At 34.7% G+C, this 25,357-nt stretch overlaps 1 protein-coding gene across 1 annotated transcript in view; it reads right to left on the reverse strand.

Moving 5' to 3' along the window:
* Positions 1 to 9,444: 9,444 nt before the first annotated feature.
* LOC150093997 (uncharacterized) overlaps positions 9,445 to 25,357 on the reverse strand; it is a 61,262-nt gene continuing 45,349 nt past the window's right edge. Inside the window, exons 2-3 of the mRNA XM_090412933.1 lie at positions 24,262 to 24,324; positions 9,445 to 9,623 (exon numbers count right to left, since the gene is read on the reverse strand). Of these exons, the coding sequence (XP_090269059.1) occupies positions 9,445 to 9,623; positions 24,262 to 24,324 (242 nt within the window). The remainder of the gene's footprint in view (positions 9,624 to 24,261; positions 24,325 to 25,357) is intronic.

Consider the following 25,357-nt stretch of genomic DNA (forward strand, 5'->3'; position numbering starts at 1 on the left):
ACTAGCTCTAACTCTTAGCCCACTCATGTGAGGAATTTACATTTAAAAAAAAAAAAAATTAAAAAAAAGATGTTACTATGCAAAATGCAGATAGTTTCTACATTGATAGGTCTATATCAGATCTAGAATTTTAGGAACATGTTTTGGTAGAGTAATCATAAATTCAGGAATCTAAAATTCATGATGATAAAACCAAGTGAGGGATGGCTGATAGCTGTTTAAGTTCCAATAATGAAAATGTCATCTACATAATGTTCAGTATTATGATATCTTTTAGCCAAAGGTAGGTAAGGTCCATGAACTGACCAGTCATGCCAAGATCATCAGCAAGCAGCCAATACTATTAAAAAATGTACTTCATTGAATGATTTTTAATTATTGCATGAGTACTTTCCATGTTTGAAATAATTTCTGTATTGTATGCATACAATAATTATTTGTGGGTTTCATATTGGTATTTTTATTAAAATTCAGCTATGTTCCAGGATTTTGTGGGTATTACTAAATATGTTTTGAAATTCTAGTTTTACTGTCAAACTAAAAAGATTTGCCCTACAGTAAAGGTAACAACACACCAGTTGATTTTTGTACAAGCATATTAAGTTAAAATATGCTATTAAAATTATCAGGTATTCAAATGAACTGAAATACATTATTAAGTAAAATTTATTAAGTAATGCCACCAACTAGAAGTTTTAAGTTTGATAAATTTCTTTACATATAGAGTTTATTCTTATATATAATCACTTCTATATCAGTTTTAAAAAATTAAAAGAAACCACTTCTTTTAATTTTTTAAAACTGATATAGAAGTGATTATATATAAGAATAAACTCTATATGTAAAGAAATTTATGTAAAACAGTTATTTAAAAATAGATGACAAAGCCATCAATTTTATGCTTAAGTGTTTGCACTTAAGTATGAATTAAAAATTATCAGCACCACTTTCCTAAAAAATGCTACAGCAAAAATGCTGTCAACAAAATTTTTCACAAGACTGTACCTAATAATAAAAATAAACAATAAAACTTTAGCCATTCCATACATTAAAGGGATATCAGATAAAATAAACAGAACACCACACAAATATAACATTTATGCCACCTTTAAACCTGCTGCAAAATTAAGAATTTATTCAACTTTTCTGAGGATCTCCTTCCTCCCCTATCCCACCCTGGAGTGTACTGTATTTCATGTACCTGTAACTTGTCTTTTATAGATGAAACTGTACACACAATTCCCATCCAGAAAACAGAACATAAGCAACACATTAAATTTAATAATTATGCACGTATTCTAGCCACATAACCTTTTGTTCTAAGAGGTTGTTATAAATCATGATTAGTCTTAATCCTTAATTAGGATGAAGGCTAAATATGCAATCTTAGCCTTAATATAACAAACATAGGCCACCACTATTGCTTTACAGTAAACCCTTGCCGAGCGTGGATTTGTACATACGTGTTATCTTAATTGTTTCCATTTAATTTGTCCAACGCTAGAATTTCATTCATATGTGGTATGCTACAGAGCGTCGGCCGGCAACCCTGCTTGGCGCTGCCTGCTAGCTGAGTGACCCAAGCCGAGTTGTAATCATTTCACTCACGTTAGCAGAGCTGTAATCACATATTTATCAGTGTTTATCCTCTTCTCCTTTTGCATTTGTATTTCGTTTAATTTCAAAAATTCAATATGACATCTAAGAGGAAGAATGAAGATGATAAAGCAGCAAAAAGACGCAAAGTTTTCACATTATCTCAGAAAATTGAAATTTTAGATAAGTTGAAAAATGGTACACGTGTTTCATCGCTTGCAAGAGAACTAGCTATAAACGAATCAAGCATAAGAACAATATGGGAGAATGAAGAAAAGATTCAGTCTAGTGTCAAAGCTTCAGGCGATACTTCAAGTTTCAAGAAGAATTCCACAATTGGAAAAGATGGAAAAAATATTAATAGCTTGGATTAACAATCAAGTAAACGAAAGGCTCAGTTGTGGATGGTGTTGCTATTCGAAACAAAGCTTTAAATTTGTTTTCTTTCATTTTAAATTTAAATAAAGATGGCCAATCGTCAGAGAAAACTGACTTTCAAGGAAGCAAAGGTTGGCTTGAAAACTTTAAGCGTCATTTTAATTTGCACAATGTAAAGCATCAGGGAGAAGCTAGCTCTGCAGATAAAGAAGCAGCAGAGAAATTCAAACTCCAATTTTTGAAATTCATTGAAGAGAGGGGTTACGTTCTGCAACAAGTTTTCAATGCAGATGAGATGGGCCTATTTTATAAGTGAATGGGACAACAAACCTACATTACAAAGACACAAGGTTTCCCCAGGTTTTAAAGCTTTTAAGGATAGACTCACTTTGCTTTTTTGTGGAAATGCATCAGGAGACTTCAAGTGCAAGCCTCTGTCCATTTATCGATCTAAAACGCCTCGTGCATTGCAGGGAAAAATTTCTGAGCAACTGCCTGTTGTGTGGAAGTGGAATAGAAAAGTTGGGTAACAAAGGCCCTCTTTAATAACTGGTTTGAAAATTCATTCGTTAAAGAACTCAAACATTACTTAGCAGCAAAACCTGTGCTTTAAAGTTCTCCTAATTCTTGATAATGCTCCAGGACACGATGCTGAAGCCCTCACAACATTGCATCCAAATGTAGAGGTTTTATTCCTCCCACCTAACACCACTTCCTTAATCCAACCAATGGATCAAGGAATCATAAAAACATTGAAAGCCTATTATGTCAGGCATGTTTACACCTCTGCAAATAAAGCACGACACGCTAATGGCATTTTGGAAGCAATTCTACATAAGCCACTGCATAGAAATAATTAAACTCGCATAGGAACAAGTGAATTCATCAACATTGAATGCTTGCTGGCATCAGCTCTGGCCAGAAGTTGTCAACAATTTTAAAGGATTTCCTTCAATTGAAAATGAAGCCAAAGAAATCATACAAATTGCAAAAGAATTACGGCGAAGGATTTTCAGATATGGAAGAAGGAGAAGTCAAAGAATTAATCGAGAATGACGAATTGGATGATCTTGTAACACCAGCCGACAGTGAAAGCAGCGATAGTGAAGAAGAAGATAAAGTGCCTTTAATTTACAAGAAGTTAAATGAATTGTTAAAAAAGACACAGGAACTGTCTGATTTTGCAATGGAGACTGACCCAAATGAAGAAAGAAGAGGACACTTTATGAAAGGCATTGAAAAACTCTGCGTTCCTTACCGCGAAACTTTTAAAGAATTGCGTCAGTCATTGTCCCAAGTAAAAATCACTAGCTTTTTAAAAAAATAATTGTATCATGAACCTACTTATTAAGGTAATAAAAATCCTTTCAATTAACATTTGTTTCATTTTTCCCTTTTAATTACAACAATATTTAGGTTAGTTTAAATTATACATACTTTCTTAATTTAAACTATACCTAACACATTTTTTTCCATAGAAAGTTAACTTTGCAGAACGTGATTTTGCCATGCACGCAATGTATTAATGACGTACCCCTGCATTCAGCAAGGGTTTACTGTATTAAAGGACAATATAAATTTGTTTTCTGGCTATGTAAAAATACGATATACTTTTGATAAAGTTTTTTTTTTTTTTTTTTTTTTTTATGTCAGGCCAGTAGAATAATGGTTGATTGATCAAATTAGTGTCACTTTGGCATATTGTTTGAACTGTAATGTAGCTTGCCTGTATATGTGTGTGTATACACAAACACACACACACACATTTTCACACAAGCACACAGGGTGTCCCATAAGTTCCTAAATATTTCAATAATTCATAAAAATGAGAAAACTTGGTATATTAGACTGCAGTTTGCATGAAAGTGAAGTGCAAAGCAGGGGATTTTTTGGTGAGAAAATTTTACTTCAAATTTTCACAGATAGAGGGCGCTGTACCACATGTATCACTTACAATGAATGCAAATGAGGGTTTTATAAAACACAGGGTGTACTGCTGACAGCTTGTAATGAATGCTTGCAAATTCCCAGTCATTGGGGGTGAAGAGAATTGTTTTTCTGAAAAGAAACATTTGTTGCTGTGATGCTTACTTTGGTGGGCAAGATATTGTTAGTGATGTTGTCTTACGTAAGTGGGGAATCAGCAGCAGAAGTTTTATGAAAGTTTCGTTGAGGTCCTATCACTCCTACCAGAATACAGTCTCTAATATTATGTTTCGAGAAAACTGGAAATTTGTCAGATCGCCCTTGAACATGCTGACCAGTGTTATCCAAAGCCTGTACCAGCGTTGTGGAATTGCAAATGAATGCCCCAGCAGCACAATCAACAACTGGTGTAAGAGTGCACAGGAAGCTGCAAGAATCACAGGCATAGCGAAAATGTCACTATTCTGCATCCTTCATGGTGTGTAATCATCACACTACCAAAGTAAGCATCACAGCAAGAAATTTTTCTTTTCACAAAAACAATTCTGTTTGCCCCATTGACTGGGAATTCACATGCATGCATTACGACCTGTCAGCGGTACACCCTGCATTTTATAGACCTGTCTTTTGCATGTATTTGCAAATGATGCATGTGATACAGCACCCTCTATCAATGAAAATTTGAAGTACATTTTTTTCCCCACCAAAAACATCCCCCTCCTTGCGATTCACTTTCATGCAAACTGAACTCTAATATATCAATTTTTCTCATTTTTATGAACTATTGAAATATCTAGAAACTTATGGGACACCCTGTGTGTGTGTGTGTGTGTGTGTGTGTGTGTGTGTGTGTGTGTGTGTGTGTGTGTGTGTGTGTGTGTGTTATTACATGACATCTCCAAAGACTCATAAAGGGAGAGCACCCACTCTACAACTCTCCATCTCCACCACTCAATCTGCCAACTACAGTACTACAGTGAACCACATCATCTACACCAAAGCCATCTACTGCCTACCACCACCACTAGTATTTTCACAGACAATCACAAAAGATCTGTGGCCATGGCAGGATTCAAACCCACAGCCTTTTGGCTGGAGAGCGGATAAGCTAACCACTCAGCCAGCACACACACACACATATATATATATAAACTTCTTCAGGTATCACAGGTAAAGAATTATATAAAAAATAACAGACACGATAAAATCACATTAACAGATCTAGTATAAGACACAAAAGTACATTTTAAAACAGGAATGCGTGCTTGAGTTCCAACTGAAGTTGACTACATGTGTGAGCTGTCACGAGTGTGCCAATACTGGACAGTGGCAATGTGTGCATCAAAGATATTGTAGCTAAGGCTGTTGTTAATATAAGATGAATCCTCTTATAGGATATGTCTCTTTGGTGTTCTTCCATGCATAAAAGGATGGATTTAGCTGTCTGGCTGTAGTATGGTTTGCCACATTCACACAAAATCTTGTAGACTCCTGGATACTGAATAGGAAGATGTTTCATTTTAGGTCTACTTAGCATGGAGCGAAGTTTTGGAAACGTAGTGAAGCAAGTTCTAGTGTTGAATTTCTTAAAAATTTTGGTATTATTTCAACCCTTGCACATCAAGCCAGATCTTTACTAACAGATGAAACAGAAATTGAAAATGAACTCAATTTACTTAAAAGGACTTTTGTTAACAATGGATTCTCTCTTAACAAGATTGATAAATTTCTCTCTGTCCACCGCTCAACTGCTATTGAAGATTCTTCTCCCCCAAGAGCTTTTATATCGTTACCATACATCAGCTCTCTCTCCCCAAAACTAGCTAAAATTCTTAAGAAATTCAACATTAGAACTTGCTTCACTACGTTTCCAAAACTTCGCTCCATACTAAGTAGACCTAAAATGAAACATCTTCCTATTCAGTATCCAGGAGTCTACAAGATTTTGTGTGAATGTGGCAAAAACCATACTACGGCCAGACAGCTAAATCCATCCTTTTACGTATGGAAGAACACCAAAGAGACATATCCTATAAGAGGATAGGATATGTATATAGAGGATAGGAATGTAGCTAGAGAGGGCCAGCGCTCTCTCTAGCTACATTCTCTTCTCTATCAACTAGGATGAAGGCCGCCAATATAATGAAACACCTCGTAGACTGGCCGCAAACTTCTAATATCCATGTGTGCTATGATGAACTTGAAAGAAAAATAATCAAATCTAGAGAAATATCGCTCGATTCATCTCATATTAACAACAGCCTTAGCTACAATATCTCTGATGCACACATTGCCACTGTCCAGTATTGGCGCGCTTGTGACAGTTCACGCAAGTAGTCAACTTCAGTTGGAACTCAAGCATGCATTCCTGTTTTAAAATGTACTTTTGTATTTTATACTAGATCTGTTAATGTAATTTTATCATGTCTCTGTTATTTTTTATATAATTCTTTGCCTGTGATATCTGAAGTTGATTTATTCAACGAAACTAGTCGTATCTTAACATTAAACTTTTTATTCTCGGTATATAGTCATTCAAATTAATTTATATATATATATATATATATATATAGGGCACTGTGTGTGTGTGTGTGTGTGTGTGTGCGTGCGTGCGCGCGTGCGTGCGCCCGCGCGTACGCACTTCAGATGATGACCTTGATATGAAAGTTGAAATGGGAAATTAAAGTAATTATTCTTAACATGGCAGGAGTCTCTATAATTTTATTAATTGTATGGCATTCCTTTTTAGTAATTTGAGCCTTCGTCAGAAAATGTGGAAGTATCTTTCTTTGTTTCTGCTTATTTTTAATAGTTTCCTCTCCCCATTTCTTCTGTATTTCATTCATTTATTATTCATATCTGTTTCCCATTCAAAAGTGGATTTGTTATATGTGTACCCTGCTAAAGTCTGCACATAAGATTTAATCTCATTTATTAAGTAAACTTAAAATTTACTTTCAGAAATATTTTATAAGAGCATCTTAGAAAAAAAAAATTTTTTTTTCTAAGATGCTCTTATTGATAAATTCTGCCAATATTGATAAATATGAGAAGGAATGCATAGAATAAAGATCAAAGAAACTGAAGGTAGTACTAGAATCTAACAATCCACAGCTAAGATGTTTGAAGGACTGTTAAAATTAAAAGCGCAGCAGATAAGAATGCAGTACTATGGATTTAAAAAACAAAAATTCACATCTTTTACATGAAATTACAAAAAAATTATGAATAATACAAGAAAGATTAGATGATTTTCATATTCCAATATGAGATCTTTATCTGCTTATCAGACTTAATGAGGAGCTGGGGAAAATGGAATATCTAATCCTCAGTCAACCAACACAATACTAAATGCATGGATAGGTTCACAACCTTCGGGTATGGGATTCACATAAAGAAAAAAATAAATAAAATGCCCTGATTTATGAAATTCTTAAATGAGTTTAATCAACAATTATGGTGTATATATATAAAAAGAGGATAAAATATTTCCCTTTTTTCTTACACAAAGTTCTCCATCAATTACTAGTTCACTTCAGAAGTACATCACTATCAATAATTAACATTACTCATAAAACTACTAGTTAACATATTACATATGAGATAATGATAGATGGAAATATAAGAATTCCACCACTGTAAAAACTTTATAATGCCCAATAACTGGCAGGGTGTGTGTGTGTGTAAATAAAAGCAAGATTAGACACAAATGAATGTCCCATATTTGGCACAAGTTGACTACAGTGCAGTGATTTAAAAAACACACTTTCAAAACTGTATATCATTAATAAAAGCAAAAAAAAAAAAAAAAAAACCTATTAAGCAGTCTAAGAAATATAAAAGTGAAGTTAGCTATACTACCACTAACACTAAATTTCAAGTATATACTTAAAGTAGCTATTTTTAAAATTACAGATTACACTCTTAAATACTAATACCATGTAAAAACAAAAAGCACAAAAATATACCAAGCTTATAGGTAAATTCTCAATAGCATTGCATTTATACATCTATAGAAATTCTGTAAAAAAATTCCAGACTGCAGTTAAATTTTCCTGGAGAATTTAACCTCCTGCACATGGCAACAGTTATCCAAACTTGGTATATGATTTAGCAAAAAACATACATTACTCATTAAATAAATAATTTCTTGTATTAATCACAGCACTTCATCATCAAGTTCTCTACATGTTTTACTAATAATAATCAGTAATTTTATCATAGAACAATTCTTCCGCAAGTATGGTGAGCAATTATTAGACATACAACTGAAGAAATTGGTTATAATAGTAATTCGAGTGAACTCTTACACAATATGCTGTGTTGAAATGTATGAATGATTAACTTGAATGAACAGTTAAAGTCGGTAGTTTTTCTTTTAACCACCAGACCAGTCTTTCTGTGTTTACCCATCAACAAATATATCAAGTGGCATTGAAAATGAAATAACATTTGGAAGCTCTTGAAGAAGAACCATGGATGCAAAGCTTAAATTGTTTGATATAGTTCATCCATTTGGGTGATTAATGCATTTTTTGACAAATTGTAGTTTATATATGATTGTTCTTAGTGCATATTTGTAACTCTTAGTTACAAATTTTGATTTTGAATAGCAAAAGGTTTGCTATGCAAAGTTTACATAAAGAAATTAAAATAAAGTGTTGTGATTAATACAGACTAATGTATTACACAGAATAGCAATTAGGCAAAACCCGCTACTTATTTAGTATAAATTTTTTTATGCCTTTTGCCTTCTTATAATGCAGCACACAATGTAGATGATTGTTGAAATTCCTAATACACTAAAAAAAAAGCTTTCTTTGGAATAATGCAACAACATTCTATACATTTATATGAATAGTGTTACTTGCATTATAAGAAGGCAATACCCCCCAAATGAATGAATCAAAATTACACTGAAAAAAGAAAACACTTAAGAATAGAAATGATATTTACTTCAGTATATTTGTGTAATATATAAATTTGTACTATATTTATCACCGGCATGCTGAAAGAAATGAGAAACTACAGTTAACAGGTTTAACAATAAGTAGCAATCTATTGATGTTGCAGAAAAAATGATTATCTTGTGAACGAATCAATTCTATTGCACAAATAATAATAATAAAAAAGAATATCAGTGGTGATTTAGAATAAAAGATAAAAGTTTGAATTCTGCTAGAGAAAATTTCCCATATGCATAAGAAAACTGAAATTAAATTCATGATACCAAAACTATGCTAAGCATTTTTGCATGACAGCTTAATCAAGGTGATCTTTCAACAACATGCATATGTATAAAATGTTGCATTCAAAGTTAAACGAATGCTCCTAAAACGAAATCCTGGTAAGAGTTAATGTGCTAAAACAATAATATATTTGGGGAAAGGAAAGGTCAGCCTCTAGCACATTTATAATATACTAAAGACTATGATTATGATTCAGATATACTGGATCACAGACTCTTTGAATACTTATTCAGAGAATAAAATAAAATCTTCATTTCAAAACAAGTAATACTAAAACTAAGGAAATTCACATTAGTTATAAATCATCTTCACTATCAGCAGGAAGTATGACTGACATCTGAATAGGACGAGCCTCCATTTCAGTATGTTTCCAGGTCAACTTAAGAAGCTGCTCGATGGCAATGTTTCTTGCATCAATTTCATCTTGTAAGGCATCTTTTTCTTGTAATAATGGGACAAGCTCTTCGGATGCCTCTAAAGTAAATATTTGAAAACAAAGACAACATTTAATACAGCAATATGAAACTTATAAGATAATTTTATGTTAGTATCATTATTTCTATCATGCCACCATAGTCATAAGGTGACATAAGACTCATTGTAGGAGGTTCCTTCCATCACTGTTCATTATATACTGTTTAATATCTAATATATCCATAACGACATAACAATTATTTTCAGATTTAAACATGCATTTATAGAGCTTTTTACACCATGTCATTAACATACAAGAAATAATTTTTTCACCAAATTATTAAAAATAAGCACTGCATAGTTTTTGGGAGATTTTTATGTATGTAGTTGAATGAAGCAAACTAATTAATTCATGTAAAAAATTAATGAAACCAATACTATGCAGGTTTACGTGATCTTCTTCTTCTCCCGTAGTCCCAAACCGTTGGGTCATTCATGGCTGGTAGGCGATATTCTTGGTTAGCCTCCTCTAGTCATGTCGGTCTCTTGTTCTTGCTGTCAGTTGAGAAAGAGAGGAATTTGTCAATTTTTTGATGTTATCAGTCTATTTTAATCGAGGTCGGCCCTTAACCCTTGGTCCCGGAACGATTCCTTCTAGTGCTTGCTTTGGAATGCCATTAGCCCTCTCCACATGTCCAAACCATTTCATCTGTCTTCTGATGACTGTCAGAATATTTTCCCTTTTTCTCCCGTCTATTGAATCAATCAGTTTTCAGACATTTTCATTGGTTTAGTGAGTGGTATAGGGGATTCTCAAAAAGTCTTCTATAAGTTTTTATTTCAAAAGACAGGAGTCTCCTCTCATCTTCCTTCAATAAAGTCCAGGCCTCACAACCATACAAGAGGACAGAATTCACCAAGGTGTCAATTAGTCTTAGTCTGGTTGTAATTGCTTTTCTATTATTTCCACACGATGGTTTTAACTTCTGTAGGGCTATGGTTGCCTTAGCAATTCCGTATTTAATGTCGGTTTTTGAACAACCATCTTGACTCAATGTGCTTCCTAGATAAGTGAACTTGTTTACATTCTCAATTTGTTTATTGCCAATTTGTATCTTTAAGAATTTAATGTCTGATTTTGAGGTTATCGTTGTTTTTGTTTTTTGTAGGTTTATGTATAATCCATAACTTTTTAATGTTCCGAAAATGTGGCTGGTTATCTCTTGTAATTCTTCTTCACTTTCTGCCAAAAGATCGATATCATCTGCAAAATGTAAGTTATTTATTCTTAGTTTCTACTCCGTTCTGCCCAGAACGGTTCACTGCTGTAATTTTTAATTTCAATTCTTATATCAGATGAGGAATAAAGAGGTTTAATAATCCTAATGATTTTGTTGTCAATACCATAATGTTCTAGAATTTTGAGTCGAAAGCTTTTTGAAGGTCTAAAAACTTGTGACAGATTATTTTGTTATGTTCTATGTATTTTTCGCCTAGTATGTGTATTGTGAAGATATGGTCTATTGTACTTCTGGACTTCCGGAAACCTGCTTGTTGATCTGATAGTCTGCTTTCTATTTTCTTTTCGATTCTTGACAATAGTATTTATTGCAGGATTTTGCTTGGATAACTAATAAGGCTTATTGCTCTATAGTTGCTACATTTATTGCTGTTTCCCTTTTTTAGGAATAGGTACAAGGACAGAAGTTCGCCAATCAGAAGGCCAAGTCTCTGTGTTCCATACGTCCTAGAATAAATTTAGCAAGGTATCTATGATGATGCCACTTCCTTCGTGTATCAGTTCCATTGTGACACCATCAATTCCCAGTGATTTTCCTATGATCTATCTATCTAAAAATTAAAATAAATAAATAAAACCATTTAACCAAAGAATTATTTTTTGCAATATAAGGCAAAAGCATGTGCACAAAACAACCATCAATGCAATTACTAGTTATGCTGGCAGATATTAAATTCAATTATGAGAAAGATCTAGTTAGAATAGAGATAGGAGATTATAAAAAAACTAACATGATTGTTAGTGTTAAGATGAGTGCCATTAGGAAGATATGTTATTGAAGTGTATAGATAAGTCATACTATTGTTATTTCTTTTTCTTATAGTAAACTGGACTCTGGGGGAACTGATTTTTGAGGTGGAGGAGAAATGTATCTAATGTGTTTAGGCCAAACAGAGAACATCAATATCTTAATCAAAAACAATGTTTGAAAAGCTATGTCAAGTCCATGTAAAAACTAATAATGGTAACGTGAGTGGGTAGAACCTTCTTACTTGCTTTTCAAAAGCCATTCATATCCATAAGCGAGTGAGAAGCCGCAGGCTTTCCAAAAAGCCATTCAATATCTACAATCGTACTTTTATGCGACCATGTTAGTGCCATTTGCAGTAATTCAACTACTACTATATACAATGCAGCTGTTGGCTCATTACAAATACAGCTCCTCTATTCTCTAATAAATTTAGTTTAATCCTTTATCCAAGTGTTAGCAAACAAAATTTGCGCTTGAAGATACTTCAAGACTGAAGCAACTCATAGCAAAGGTGGACCAAGCTATCATCACTCCTATCTCAGTATCTCCCATAATGTAAAGCACATCTCCTTGCGGATATGTATAATGCTATGCATTAAGGGAAGGGCCACTACCGAGACCGGTTTCGACCTTTACTGAGGTCTCGTCAGTGGGAGCCAGGCCCAGAAGTGAAGATACCAAGGCAGAAGCAATGGAGAGGTCATCTTTACCTATGTGAGTTGTCAAAAAGTGTACCACCTTATTATTAAATTACTCTGGATTCAGAGAAAGATGTTGAAAGTTTATTTTCCACTTGGTTAGACTATAATAAATTTAGTTTAATCCTTTATCCAAGTGTTTTTCATCCTCTATTCTCAACTCACAGCCTTGTTCATTCCTTCTGAAAAATTCATGCAAAGAATTTCTAAAAACAAGATAAATATGCAAAAAAAAAAAAAAAAAAAAAAAAAATGTAATGGCTTTCACATTTATCATTCCAGCTACAGATTCAGCCCTTTCAAGCTATCATCAGTCTTTTTGGGACAAAAAAAAAAAAAAAAACCTTTATGAAGTAGCCATAACAATATCAGACCTTATACTGCCATACAAAATCTGTTATCCATAACTTGTTAACAGTGTCCATATACTGTTAACAACAAAACTAATATTTTTAGATGAGCTTTGCCTTTTAAAAGAAATCACTCTATATAAGCCAATTCTTCCCTTAATTCATCTACATAAAGATAAAGAAAGCATTATAAGAGCAGATAGGAGTAATGTAGTCCTCAATACCAATGAAAAATAAATCCTTAGATATTAAACAATTTATAGTACAATATCTAAACAAGCCTCCATCAATGCTAAGGGAGGGAGAAAAAAAGGGATTATTCACATATCTAACTTCCTCATATCTTGAATTAACTAAAATCTCTGCTATTTTAGTTTCATCTCCACATATAGATTTACCTACCCCCCCCCCCAAATGTTCTCTTTTGACCTTACTGTTCTCTACAGTTTTGCTATTCCATGCTGGTTACTTAATTTGGTATAGCAAAACATATATACCAGTGAAGTGTACTGCTATGAAATCTCACCTCCTCTTTCCAATTTCTACATGGAACAATTTAAAAAACATGAACATGACAGTCCTCAAATGTGCTTTTAGCTAAGATATATTGATGTGTTTATTATTATTACCCTAAAACAGTGTTTCTCAATCTTGTTTGGATCATGCCCCCCCCTAGCATAATAGTCAACCAAGTTCTGAAAAAGCATAATATGAATAGGTACTTCAAATAAAAAAGGAACATAGGTAAAACTGCTTTTAATTTGACTTTCTTCAATGAATATAAATTTTATATTACACTTTGTATATTATAAACATAAATCAAACTCAACTCGGGAAAATAAAATCTGAGTTAATGTGATCCTTGAGCTTGATGTCTGCTGCAAAGAGTTTTGATTTGAGGTACTAATTTAGCCAATTTCAATTCCCCAAGGTTTATGATATCCAGATGATTTCTTTTTTTCAGTAACAAATTATTCACAGCACTAAAGCCACGTTCAACTAAATCTTATGATGGGAAGGGCAACAGTAATTTTCTTTCAAAACTAGTTGAATTTGGGGATTTCGTTTCTGTCTCATCATAAAGCCACACCATTGTTCCTTTTATGCTGAATAAAGTTCTAATAGATTCATCATTTTGCATTTCTGAGAGTTCTTCTTGATACTGCATGGCCACAACAGTTAGATCCACTAGCATTGGCTGAGTTATCCAAGATGGAAAATAAATTTCTTTTAAATCAGAAAATCTGTCATTTAAATCACAGGCCATTTTGCTTAGGTGATCAACAATAATAAGTACAGCAGCAACAGTTACCTCACACTTATTTAGCCAATTAAATTGATCAAAATTTTTGGCTGAAACATTATTTTGACATAATTGCAGAAATGCAATGAAGCCCAATATCTTGGCGTTTGCATCAACAAGGGTCTTATTTACTCCTTGAAGTTGCTTATTTAACATATTCAGTTTTTCAAAGATATCTGTCAAATAACTCACAAATGCATGACCATCAACTGTTTGTAAGAGTTTCATTTTAAGTTTGTCATTCAAAAACTCACTAAGAATATCAAATAGTTCCATGAATCTTCTCAAGCAATTCCCTTGCAACAGTCACCTCACCTCAGTGTGAAGCAGTAGTCTTACATGATCAGCAGTTTTATCCTTGCAAAATTGTTTGAAGAGATGCTCACATTTGCCATTAGCTTTGATAGTGTTGATGCATTTTACAACTGAATTCAATATCTCATTTAGAACAGGTGAAAGTTTTTTGGAAACTAAATTTTCTCTGTAAATAACACAATGCACAAGCAACATATCAGGAGTGTCATCTTTCATTAATTTTAAACAGCCACGTTTCTTGCCCATCATAACAGGCGCACCATCTGTAGCACAAGATGTAATATTTTTCATTGGTATTTGCGCTTCATCCAAATAATTTTTGAGTTTATTGTATATATCAACGGCAGTAGTGGTGGTTTTCAATGTTTCACAGAACATCTCTTCAGTAATTCACCATTGTCAATATTGGCCATCATACAGTCTCACTGTATCTTACAGTTGATTCATCCAACTGTATTGAGAATTTCCTTGATCTCAACTTTTCAATAAGTTGTGTTTCCACATCTTTAGCTATCTCATCTATTCTTCTGCTAACAGTTCATTGCTCAGTGGCATTCCTTTGATAACATTGTCATCTTTCTCCAGAACTGTTTTGAGAAAAGTTGATATCGCTGGTTTAATTATATCCTCCCCTATAGTATAATTTTTTCCCGATTTAGCTATGAGCAGAGAAATTTCATAACTAGCTTCAAGAACACGATTTTGGGTAGCAGTCCATACAGAGAACAATGAATCTATTGTTGATCTTTTCTCAAACTTCTCCTTTAGAGACTTAAATTAGTTCAAATCATAGTTCACATAAGCGCTATGTTTCGCCTTCAAATGGCTTTGAGACGACCTTTTTTCATTGATTCGTTGGTCAAGCAATGTTTGCACAACAGACAGAGTGGTGACCGTTCATCCTGAGGGGTGGGTATGAAACAACTTCAAATACTCATTTGAATACTGACGAAATTTTTCTTGCTTGCATTACTCATTTTATGCATGGGATTAGCAACTGAAAGGGAAAAAAAAATAGGTCTATAAAGTATACTACACATGTGGATTATATAAGGAAATTAATGGTGCATAACATGTATTTATATTACGAGTTCTAAACAGACATAATATATAAAAAGTTAACATAATAAAAATGTAAAATTTTAAACGTCAACGGTCACAAGCAGAGAAAAAGAAACAACGAAATATGAGAGATTATGTTCATGTTTTCAGCTGTCAAATGAACCTAATGCAATTGTATTAGGTTCATAGCAACTTTTGGGTAACCATAAAACTAACAACATGTAAAAATGTTACATAAAAACACCTGTTAGCATAAAAAACATTGACAATATATAAAAAAATTAAACTTGACTAGTTGTTTCTGCAACAAAAACTGCACAATGTTAAATTGGCACGGTTTACTTTTCAGAAGTGACGGGTGCTATGATCTAACTTTAACACACTTACGGCGCCAATTATTTATGTTCACTACTGTATAGTCCGACCACAAAAGCGAGAGCTATCGTTGCCAAGAAGAATCAATTCATGTCGAAGAGGAGAAAGAAATAAGGCGATGTACGAATTGGTTACCAACACGCGAAATCACGTGCTTTATATGTAAAATTTTGCGACTGTTATACAAGCAAAATAGTTACTACTTTAAAAACTGCAATGATCATAAGAGAGAAGTTAATTTTCCAACGTGTAATAATAAACACTCAGCCCACAATAGATTTATTACCCTATTATCGGAATGGATTCTCTTTCTTTTGACATGCGCAGAGGTGTAGAAGGGTCTTGTATCTGTGGGTGTACTATACTAGTGTTGCCAGCTTTTTTTTCCCTCGGAAAGTCAGGGTTGCAACATCGATAATTTATTGGTGACAAAGTCGATTTCTTGCCTATATTGGTAATGAAGTGATGAATGCAACATCATTTTATAATTGCCCCCAAAATATTCAAATTGACCAACATTGAGAAACACTGCCCTAAAACCACATGAAGTCAAAGACTCAATCTAAAGGTCCCTCTGTCATACACACAGATCATCATACTGTACCTTATATACAATCTCTGCAGACACCACACTCTCATGCAAGGCATTCCAATCATTCACAACTCTACATGCAAAAAACCTGCTTTTCACTGCCTTGTTCACACCCTCCTTATACAGCTTCCAGGGATGATCTCTTGTTCTCTTCTGATCTTGCACCATTTTATGAAAAATCTCTTCAACATTGATCCTACAACAACCCGTTACTGACTTGTACATCTCCACTACAGTGGTGTATTTAGGTATTTCCTGCCCCTGGGCGTGCAAAAAGTGTGCCCCCACCACATTTAATGAACATGTTGATTTACATGCATAACCTATAAAAAAAAATCAGCTAACTCCTTTTTATTCCTGTATACAGGGAGAAGGCGAGGCCGTTTTTCAGCCCTATCTAACTTTTGGAGACTGAGTGGGCAGTTCAATCTCCACTGGTGGCCAATCAGCGACAGCTGGCGCAAGGCTATCATTAATTAATTGGCACACAGTGAAGAAATCGGCTAGTAAGTGCTGCCATCTGGTGGTCCCTAACACCCTAACACAATATTTTTTTTAATGTCTGAAAATAGTGTGGGTTCGATGGCCAATTTTCTTGAGTTTACGGAATGAAAAACCCGAGTTTCCGGGAAGGAAAACCCGCTAGCCCATGCCAGAGATCGACTAACTCTGGAACCAGTCAAGAAAAGGCTTAGAAAAAGTTCCTCTAGTCAGCGACTAGATTCGAATGCCTTTTGTCGTGCGGCCAAGCGCTGTAGAGTACAAACACCACTTCTACTGAGCTACACAGACTCTTGCATAACCTATTTATATCGTAAATTCATAATATAAATATATATATATCGGTCTGTATAGTTATGCAGAATCTGATTACATGCCAATATGCTTGCAGACTAAACTTACAATGAGGAAAAGAAAAATATTTCTCTACTTGTGAGTAGATGCGACATATGAGGAACATGTTATAATTACAAAAACGAAAGCCTGGAAATTTCTGCTGCTCCTCAAAATTTGCTGCTCTAGGCCTGGGCCTATACCTAAATACGCCACTGCTCTACTATATCAACCCCTCTTCCTCCTATCCACTAGACTCTGTAAATTGCATATTCAACATTCCAAAGATTAGAAACTACCTTCGTCAGTCACCTCTGGACCCTCACAACATCTCTTCATCCTTTTGAAAGCCAGGTGACCAAATATGTGCACAGTAGGGCACGTGTGGTCTAATAACTGCCTTGTGCAATGGAACAAGTATCTACTTACTTCTGCAAGTCAGCATCCCTTGCATCATTCTCAGAATTCGTTGCACTGTCCTCACAATTTTGGCAATGTGTCCTCTAAATTTTAGATCGTTATCCACCATCACCCCAAGATCTATTTCCCTCCACCTCCAACAACATATCCCCACCAAGCATAAATTTTACATCCCATCTTTGTTTCCCAAATTTTGAAACCTTACATTTTGCAATACTGAATTAGCATCCCCACTATCATGCCCCTTCACATCTATTCAAGTCTTCTTGTAAGGCCACATCTGCTCTACTCCTCATAGTTTGTCCCAACTCTGCATCATCTGCAAACAACTGAATATCCCCATCCAATATCATTGGCATACAGGTTAAACAACAATGGCCCTAAAACAAACCACTGAGGCACACCACTAGAAACTTTCCTTTTCCAGGGTATCGCTCCCCCATACACAACTTGTTGATACCTATCAGATAGCCAGTTTCCAATCAAATGCATTAACCTAATATCCAACCAGTTCCTCTATTTAATTATCAACTAATCCAACAGCCTTATTAACAAAGTTTGCTCAATTACCCATATACCTATTGCTCACTTACAGTCAATCTCTCCTTTAATCAACTGCTCTCAAACTCTCCATGATGTCACATTCACAAGAATGAAAGACCTCTATGAACTGCTCATTAAATATCTCAACTATATCCTCTGCAGCAGTTGTTCTTATACACTTTTCTCCAATCAATGTCATCCTTCAATAATAATTTTTTATTTATTTATTTTTTTTTTTGCTGGCTACATATCAAAAGAACTCCCTAGGATTGGTTTGGCTTAATTAGCCAACTGCTGCTCATACTTCATTTTTGCTACCCTTAACAATCAAGTCATCCTCCTTGCCTGTTCTTTGTAATCCTAAGGAACTGATTCTCCCTCCATAATACTTTTTCTTCTGCATCACATGTTTAATTTCTTCATTCATCTATTTCAAACCTACCTTATTTAACTTTCTGACTCTTGGAATACATTTAGATATTGCTTCTACTAGACAGTTCTTGAATATCACCTAAGCTGCACTGATCTCCTTTCCAGCCAACTCCTCATTCCATGCTACACCTGCAGGCTGTCTCCTGAGCTTTTCATAATCACCAGTCTTGTAGTTTCACATATACTTTCCTCACAGAGGTCCTTACACTGCTGGCAACTACACAGGTAATCACTTCATAGTCACTCACTAACTGAAAGGTTATTCAACACCTCATTTATAACATCCTCTGGTGAGATAATCAAATCCACATGTGCCCTCTGTTACATACTACTTGAGATAGTTGTCCCTCAAACACTCAAGAAACTAATTTTCTCTACTTCCAGTTGCTATGTCATCAACCTCATCTATAATTAAAACTGCCCATAATGATCACCCTTTTCTTATATGCTTGGCTAATTTGATTATACATTTAATGGTCACTAACATCCACATTTCTCTATCTCAACACCATACTGCCTTAAAACCAATGGCACTATCACTATCTCCCTCTTGCATTTCTATCTTTGTATGGACATAACTCTTTCTTTATCATTAATAGCACCCCCTCCCTTTTTACCTTCAAGAAACACATCATACCCTTCCATCTCTATTACTGTCAGGATGTCATCCTTTTCAACCACATCTGACTTATTCAACCAATTCTTGGGTGAACAGATTCAATGAATCCAACCATTTCATTTGCCTTGTTTCTTACACAGGGGTGCTTAAGGGTCAAAGCTGTATAACTGAGAGGGGACCTCCACATAGCCTTTAAAGGAATACGGAGAACCGACCGGGGCTTCTGACCTAATGTCAAATCCTCACCTTCTCGTCGTGCATCCTGTTGGGTATCTACCTGGATACTGAACGAACGAGGATGGACTGGCAATTTGGGATTTAGCCAACCAAATTGTAATTCTTATTGGCTTAAACCAAATTACAAAATAATGGTACAACATGACAGAATTTCATGCCGGCTGGGGCGTCGCCCGGTTAAACAAAGCCCCCGTTATTTTCACCAGGGAACTAGGGTGAACAGCGAAAAGTCAGCTACTGGAACAAATCTGAAACCACACCCCAACTCAACATCACTAAAGATCAATAGTATCAACATAAGAAGCCTGAATGGCAAAGAAATGGAGCTAGCTGAGGAATTAGATAAGTACCAGATTGACATAATAGGGGTGACTAAAACAAAAAAAGACAAAAACTGGTGAGATCTTTCGGAGCAATAAATACAAAATGTTATATTCAGGCAATGATAATCAAGGAAAAGAAGGAGTAGCCATAGTATTCAACACAAAATACGAGGATAATCTTCTTGAATGGCAGTCAGTCTCAAGTAGAGTAATGTGGGCAAATATGAGAATGGGGAACTGGACAATGAGACTTATTTGTGCCTATGGTCCCACAGAAGGTTCTACTAATGTAGAATTGGAGGAATTTTTTTGATGCTTTAGAGAAAGCAGCTGACAAAATGAAAAAGGAAAAGTTGGTCCTTGTTGGGGATCTAAATAGCAGAGTAGGAAATGATTGTCAGACATACAAAAATATATTGGAAAAATTTGGAGAAAACAGCAAAGCTAATAATAATGGCAAATATTGGTTGGATTTCTGCTCAGGACATGGAATGGTTATTACTAGCACCATGTTCCAACATAAAAATGTGCACAAATTCACATGGAGAGAAGAGGCAAGGAATAAGAAAAGTCTCATTGACTATGTTATTGTTGATAGTGATGTTTTCTCCCTGGTGAAGGACACCAGAGTGTACAGAGGATTTGAAATTGAAAATTCACTATTTAGTCTTGAGCAGGATAAAATTGAATTTCATATTGAAAAGAATAACATGTAAGAAAGTTTTAAAGTGAATAAAAGTTGAGCAGCTTTCAGATATGAACTGTAGACTAAAATACAAAGATTACTGAATTAAAAATGAAAGAGTTTGAGAACAGGAACCAAACTTTAGAGATTCAGTGGCAAGCCTTGAAGAAAACCTTGATTGATTCAGCCAGACAGGCATGTGGTGAGGTTGTCTGCAAGGATAGAAAAATCAGAACTCCATGGTGGACACAGGAAGTTAAAGAGGCAGTGAAGGAAAGCATATCAAACGTTCCTAGCTTGTGCTCTTAGAGAATACAGAGACAAATGTAAGAAAGCTAAACACTGTGTAAAACTAGCTAAACAAAAATCATAGGAGGACTTTGGCAATAATATAGAAAATAAATATCAAGAAGGTGGCAAAATATTCTGGAGGCTGTTGAAGAAGCTCAGAAATGGAGGAAAGAGTGCAGTAAAATGACTTAGAGATGATAAAGGTGACATGAAAACTGGAGAAAAAGATATCCTTGAAGTATGGAGTATTACTTTGAAAAACTGCTAAACGAAACAAGTAGTGATGACAGCACAGTGGTAAAAAACACTGACCCGGCATGCAGTCGGGAATACATATTCATACTTCAAGTAGAAAAAGCCTCAAAAGGCTTGAAATGCGGAAAGGCAGCAGGAGTAGATGATATTTGACCAGAAATATTATCTACTATGGTATGGTGGTATAAAAGTCTTAAAGTGGCTGCATAGTTCAGAAAGCCTGGACAGAGGGACGAATTCCCGATGATTGGAGTAGAGCTCTCATAGTACCCATATATAAAAAGGGAAATAAAACTCAATGTGAGAATTATAGTGGTATTTCCATACTGAGTGTTCCTGGTAAGATATATGCAAGTATACTTGAGAAACAGTTGAGAAGGATTGTAGAAGAAAAGCTTGGTGAAGAACAAGCTGGATTCAGGCCAAATAGAGGCTGTCAGGATCAGATCTTCACTTTACGACAAATAGTTGAGAAAGCATGGGAATATAACAGATCTATATTTAAGTTTTGTCGATCTCGAAAAGGCATATGACAAGGTGCCAAGAGAGAAGCTATTCAATACACTACAGTTATATGGTGTCAATGGGGCATTATATCAAGCAATATTTATTCTTTATTTGAGTTGTAAGTCAGCAGTTAGAATTGAGGGAAGTAAAGGAAGATGGTTTAATGTTAAATCTGGTGTGAGACAAGGATGTACATTATCCCCTCTGTTATTCATTATCTATATGGATCACATTATGAAAGAAAGGGGTATTAAACGTGATATCAAAATTGGAGATGTTAATATCAGCTCTTTGCTTTATGCAGACGATGTTATAATTCTAAATAAATCCACTAGAAGTCTGCAAGATTCTCTGACCAAATTGAATAACTATTGTAATATAAATGGTATGAATGTCAGCAATAAAAAGACAAAGACAATGAAATTAGGCAGAATCGTGGAAAATATCGACTGCATTGTGAATGGAGAACCTGTGGAACAAGTAAAACATTTCAGCTACTTAGGCACGATTTTTAGTGAAGATGGTAAATTAAATATGGAAATCAAGAAAGCTGGTATGGTAGGAAGTCAATTGAATAAATTCATATGGAATAAGAGAGAAATTAGTGGTAACATTAAATTAGCTGTACACAAGACAGTGTTCAAACCAGTTTTAACTTATGGATCTGAGAGCTGGGTCAGAAGTAAAACACTTGACCAAAGACTAGAGACAGCAGATATGAGAGTCCTGAGAAAGATTAGAGGTGTGAACAGATGGCATTAATGGGAATATCATATTAAAAATGAGGATATTAGGAAAGAACTTGACATTGTCATCATCCAGGAATGCGTTAGCAGAGCTAATCTCAGGTGGTATGGTCACCTAAATAGAATGGGCAAGGAAAGATTAGCAAAACAAATGTTCTCTGCCAGGTTGGCAGGAAAACGATCGAGAGAAAGGCCGAGATATAGGTGGATTGATATTGTACAAAGAGACTTAGACGATAGAAATATAAGATATGATAATGTTGGAGTCTTGACAAGTAACAGACTAATTTGGAGGAAAATTGTAGATAGGAAGTTAGTAATGATGTAAATTTTTCATGTAGTACTATCATATCCTGTACACCCCTTGAGGATACATGGCAGGAATTTGATGATGTATATGGAAATATGACTTCTGCATTACTTCAACCTTGGTATCACTTCTGGGTCTGGCTCCAACTGATGAGACCTCAATAAAGGTGAAAACCAATCTGGATAGGGGCCCTTCCCATAATGTATAGCATTATACATGTTCATAAGGATATGTGCATTGCATTATGGGATACTAAGGAAATTGAAAAGCTTTGTTTGCTTACGCTTAGATAAAGGACGAAACCAAGAATATAACTTCTTGGCATCTTTAATTTATGCTAATGGGCGATTCATGAGAAGATGAGAATTTGGTTGGTTCTGCACATTCCTTGATATATGTGTTCATCAACTGTTTATGTTATCAGTACGGCTTCGAGTCAGCTGAAACAGCTTAACTATTAATAGTTAAGTTTTTGGGGAGTCAAAAGTTATACGTGGATTTTTGGTTGTGGGGGGGGGGGTCAGCACCCCTAACCCCTTCATCATTCAAAGGTCAACTGTACTTGTTTTGGTATTCCAAACAACTTGAACATAGGATGTGGTTTAACAGTAGAACTACTGTACTGAAATATACTGAATTATTATCATTTTAAATTGTTTTACAAATGAAAACAGTGCAATCAGAGTGAAGGGGCGGGGATATGTGAGCAATAAAAATGGACTTATAACAAAAACACTTTTTCATTTGCCAGTTGTGAACCTAGACTAGCATAATAACAAAACTTACTACTCTTAAAACATACTTACCATACAGAGCAAATACCATGACAATAGACTCTTATAACTGTTTACATAAAATATAAATTGAAACCGTGTGGAATATAGATTTTTTGTATTGTCAATATTTCCATTGTTTTTGTGAGAACTCTCTTATAAGCAAAAAATTTATTCTCACAGTGTGTACTTTTAAACATATCAGATTAGCAAGTCAAAATTTATGGTCTGACAATTAGGCGTGTATTTAGGATTAAGGTTTCATATTTCATGGTTTAATGGAGTGAATGGAAGAGCCCTTCAGATAGTGTATGTGTGCGTTAAGGATTAAGTGCTAAGAAAAACTCATGATTCAAAGTTTAATTACTTTAGTATCCCAAACTGCAAAGATGTGACTGATGTGAAGTCATCAGCCTACACACACACACACACAAGTAGCTCAGTTGTGAAGATACTTCATGTACAAACTTTGTTTGTTTATACTTAGATAAAGGATTAAATAAGAATATAATTTCTTGGCAAATTTAATTTCTAACCAAGTGGAAAAACTTTCTACAATGTGCATGTATATTATGCTCAGAATATAAAGTAAATAGTTCAGTATGTGCGAAAGAATACTACATATTGTGACTGGACCATCTCCATTTTAAATTTAACAATGTAGTTAAAACAAAGGCTACAGCATGACCCACAAGGCACTTACATTATGCTCAGTTACTTATTGCCCCCTCTCGCTTGGTACATATTCCTCGGTAGTATATTCCTTACAATTATGAATGGAAAGCAACCAAAAGACTATGATATGATATTTTCCCCATTGGCTTATTTCCTCTATAGTATGTGGACAGTCAGCTGAATTCCAACTTACATAAAACTCAGGTATGTAAAGGTTTGCAGAATGGTACCTTCACATAAGCCAAGAAGTGGCTGTGTATTAAATGGCACAAACACCCATAGCTAAAAGATTGAAGACTTACCTTTTACAATGTTTGATAACTCCATTATTAAATTCTTCAGTTTACCAATTGCCAACAGTTCCACTGAAAAAAAAAAAAAAAAAAAATTGTCACTTATAATCCACAAAATATAATAAATCAAAAACAAATTATTAATATTATAAGTAGAAAATCTTACCATACCAACTATTCAGCCTTATTAGAATTCATTATAAGATTTAATGGAATAAAAACAACAAAAATAAGTAATTAAACACACATTTAATCAATTCTATACTTCATCTCAGTCACTGGGATGTGGCCAGAGAAACAATATTAAAATTGCGAAAACACAGAATTGCACAAAACAATACACAGAAAAGATCAGAATGAAAGCCTCAAGTCCTATACATTAGTTGTTAGGTGGGAGACTAATACTGGGAAGTTAATACAACCACACTTATTAAGATTTGGTTAGTTTTGATTCTGTTCAAGGTATCTAAGGCATAGTCAGCTAGACCTGACTGACCATACTTATGGCAACAGAAGTATTTATTGTTCTTCTAGACAGATGTTTGCAGATCTCCCGATATGACCACAATATGATAAGCTACACATAACCCTGTAAACACCTGGATCAGAGAGAGGAGGTAGAGGATCCTTGGGAGAGCAGATGAGGGTAACCAGCTTCGGATGAGGTTTGAATGCAGTGCAGAGATTATAATTTTAGTACAGATTTAAAAAAAAAACAACCTAATCTTAATAAATATGGTTGTATTAAACTTCCACAGAATAATAAAGATCTGGGAACCCTTTAATTTGTAGGCCTCCTCCCACCCAACAGGCTAGCCAACAGCACCCACAGAGGGTAATTAATTTACGGAATTAACAATGCATATAAAGTATATTAATTAAAGATAACTTTAACGAATCACTTCTATATTTCGGCAATGTCACATTGCCATCTTCAGGATAAAGATATGGTATGTGCACTAAGGAACTAACAAAGCAAATGAGGAAGAAAGTAAGAAACTAATTTTGTTCCTAAAGTCCTAATGGTGCCCTCTTGCGGGCTAATTTGGTAGTCTTGGCAGTTGGGCTGAAGTTCTCATAATGAAAGTCTCCCAAATTTGGGGCA

Source organism: Typopeltis vanoorti, chromosome 23, assembly GCF_054136105.1.
Source record: "Typopeltis vanoorti isolate ZY-2024b chromosome 23, IOZ_Tvanoo_1.0, whole genome shotgun sequence".
Taxonomy (NCBI): domain Eukaryota; kingdom Metazoa; phylum Arthropoda; class Arachnida; order Uropygi; family Thelyphonidae; genus Typopeltis; species Typopeltis vanoorti.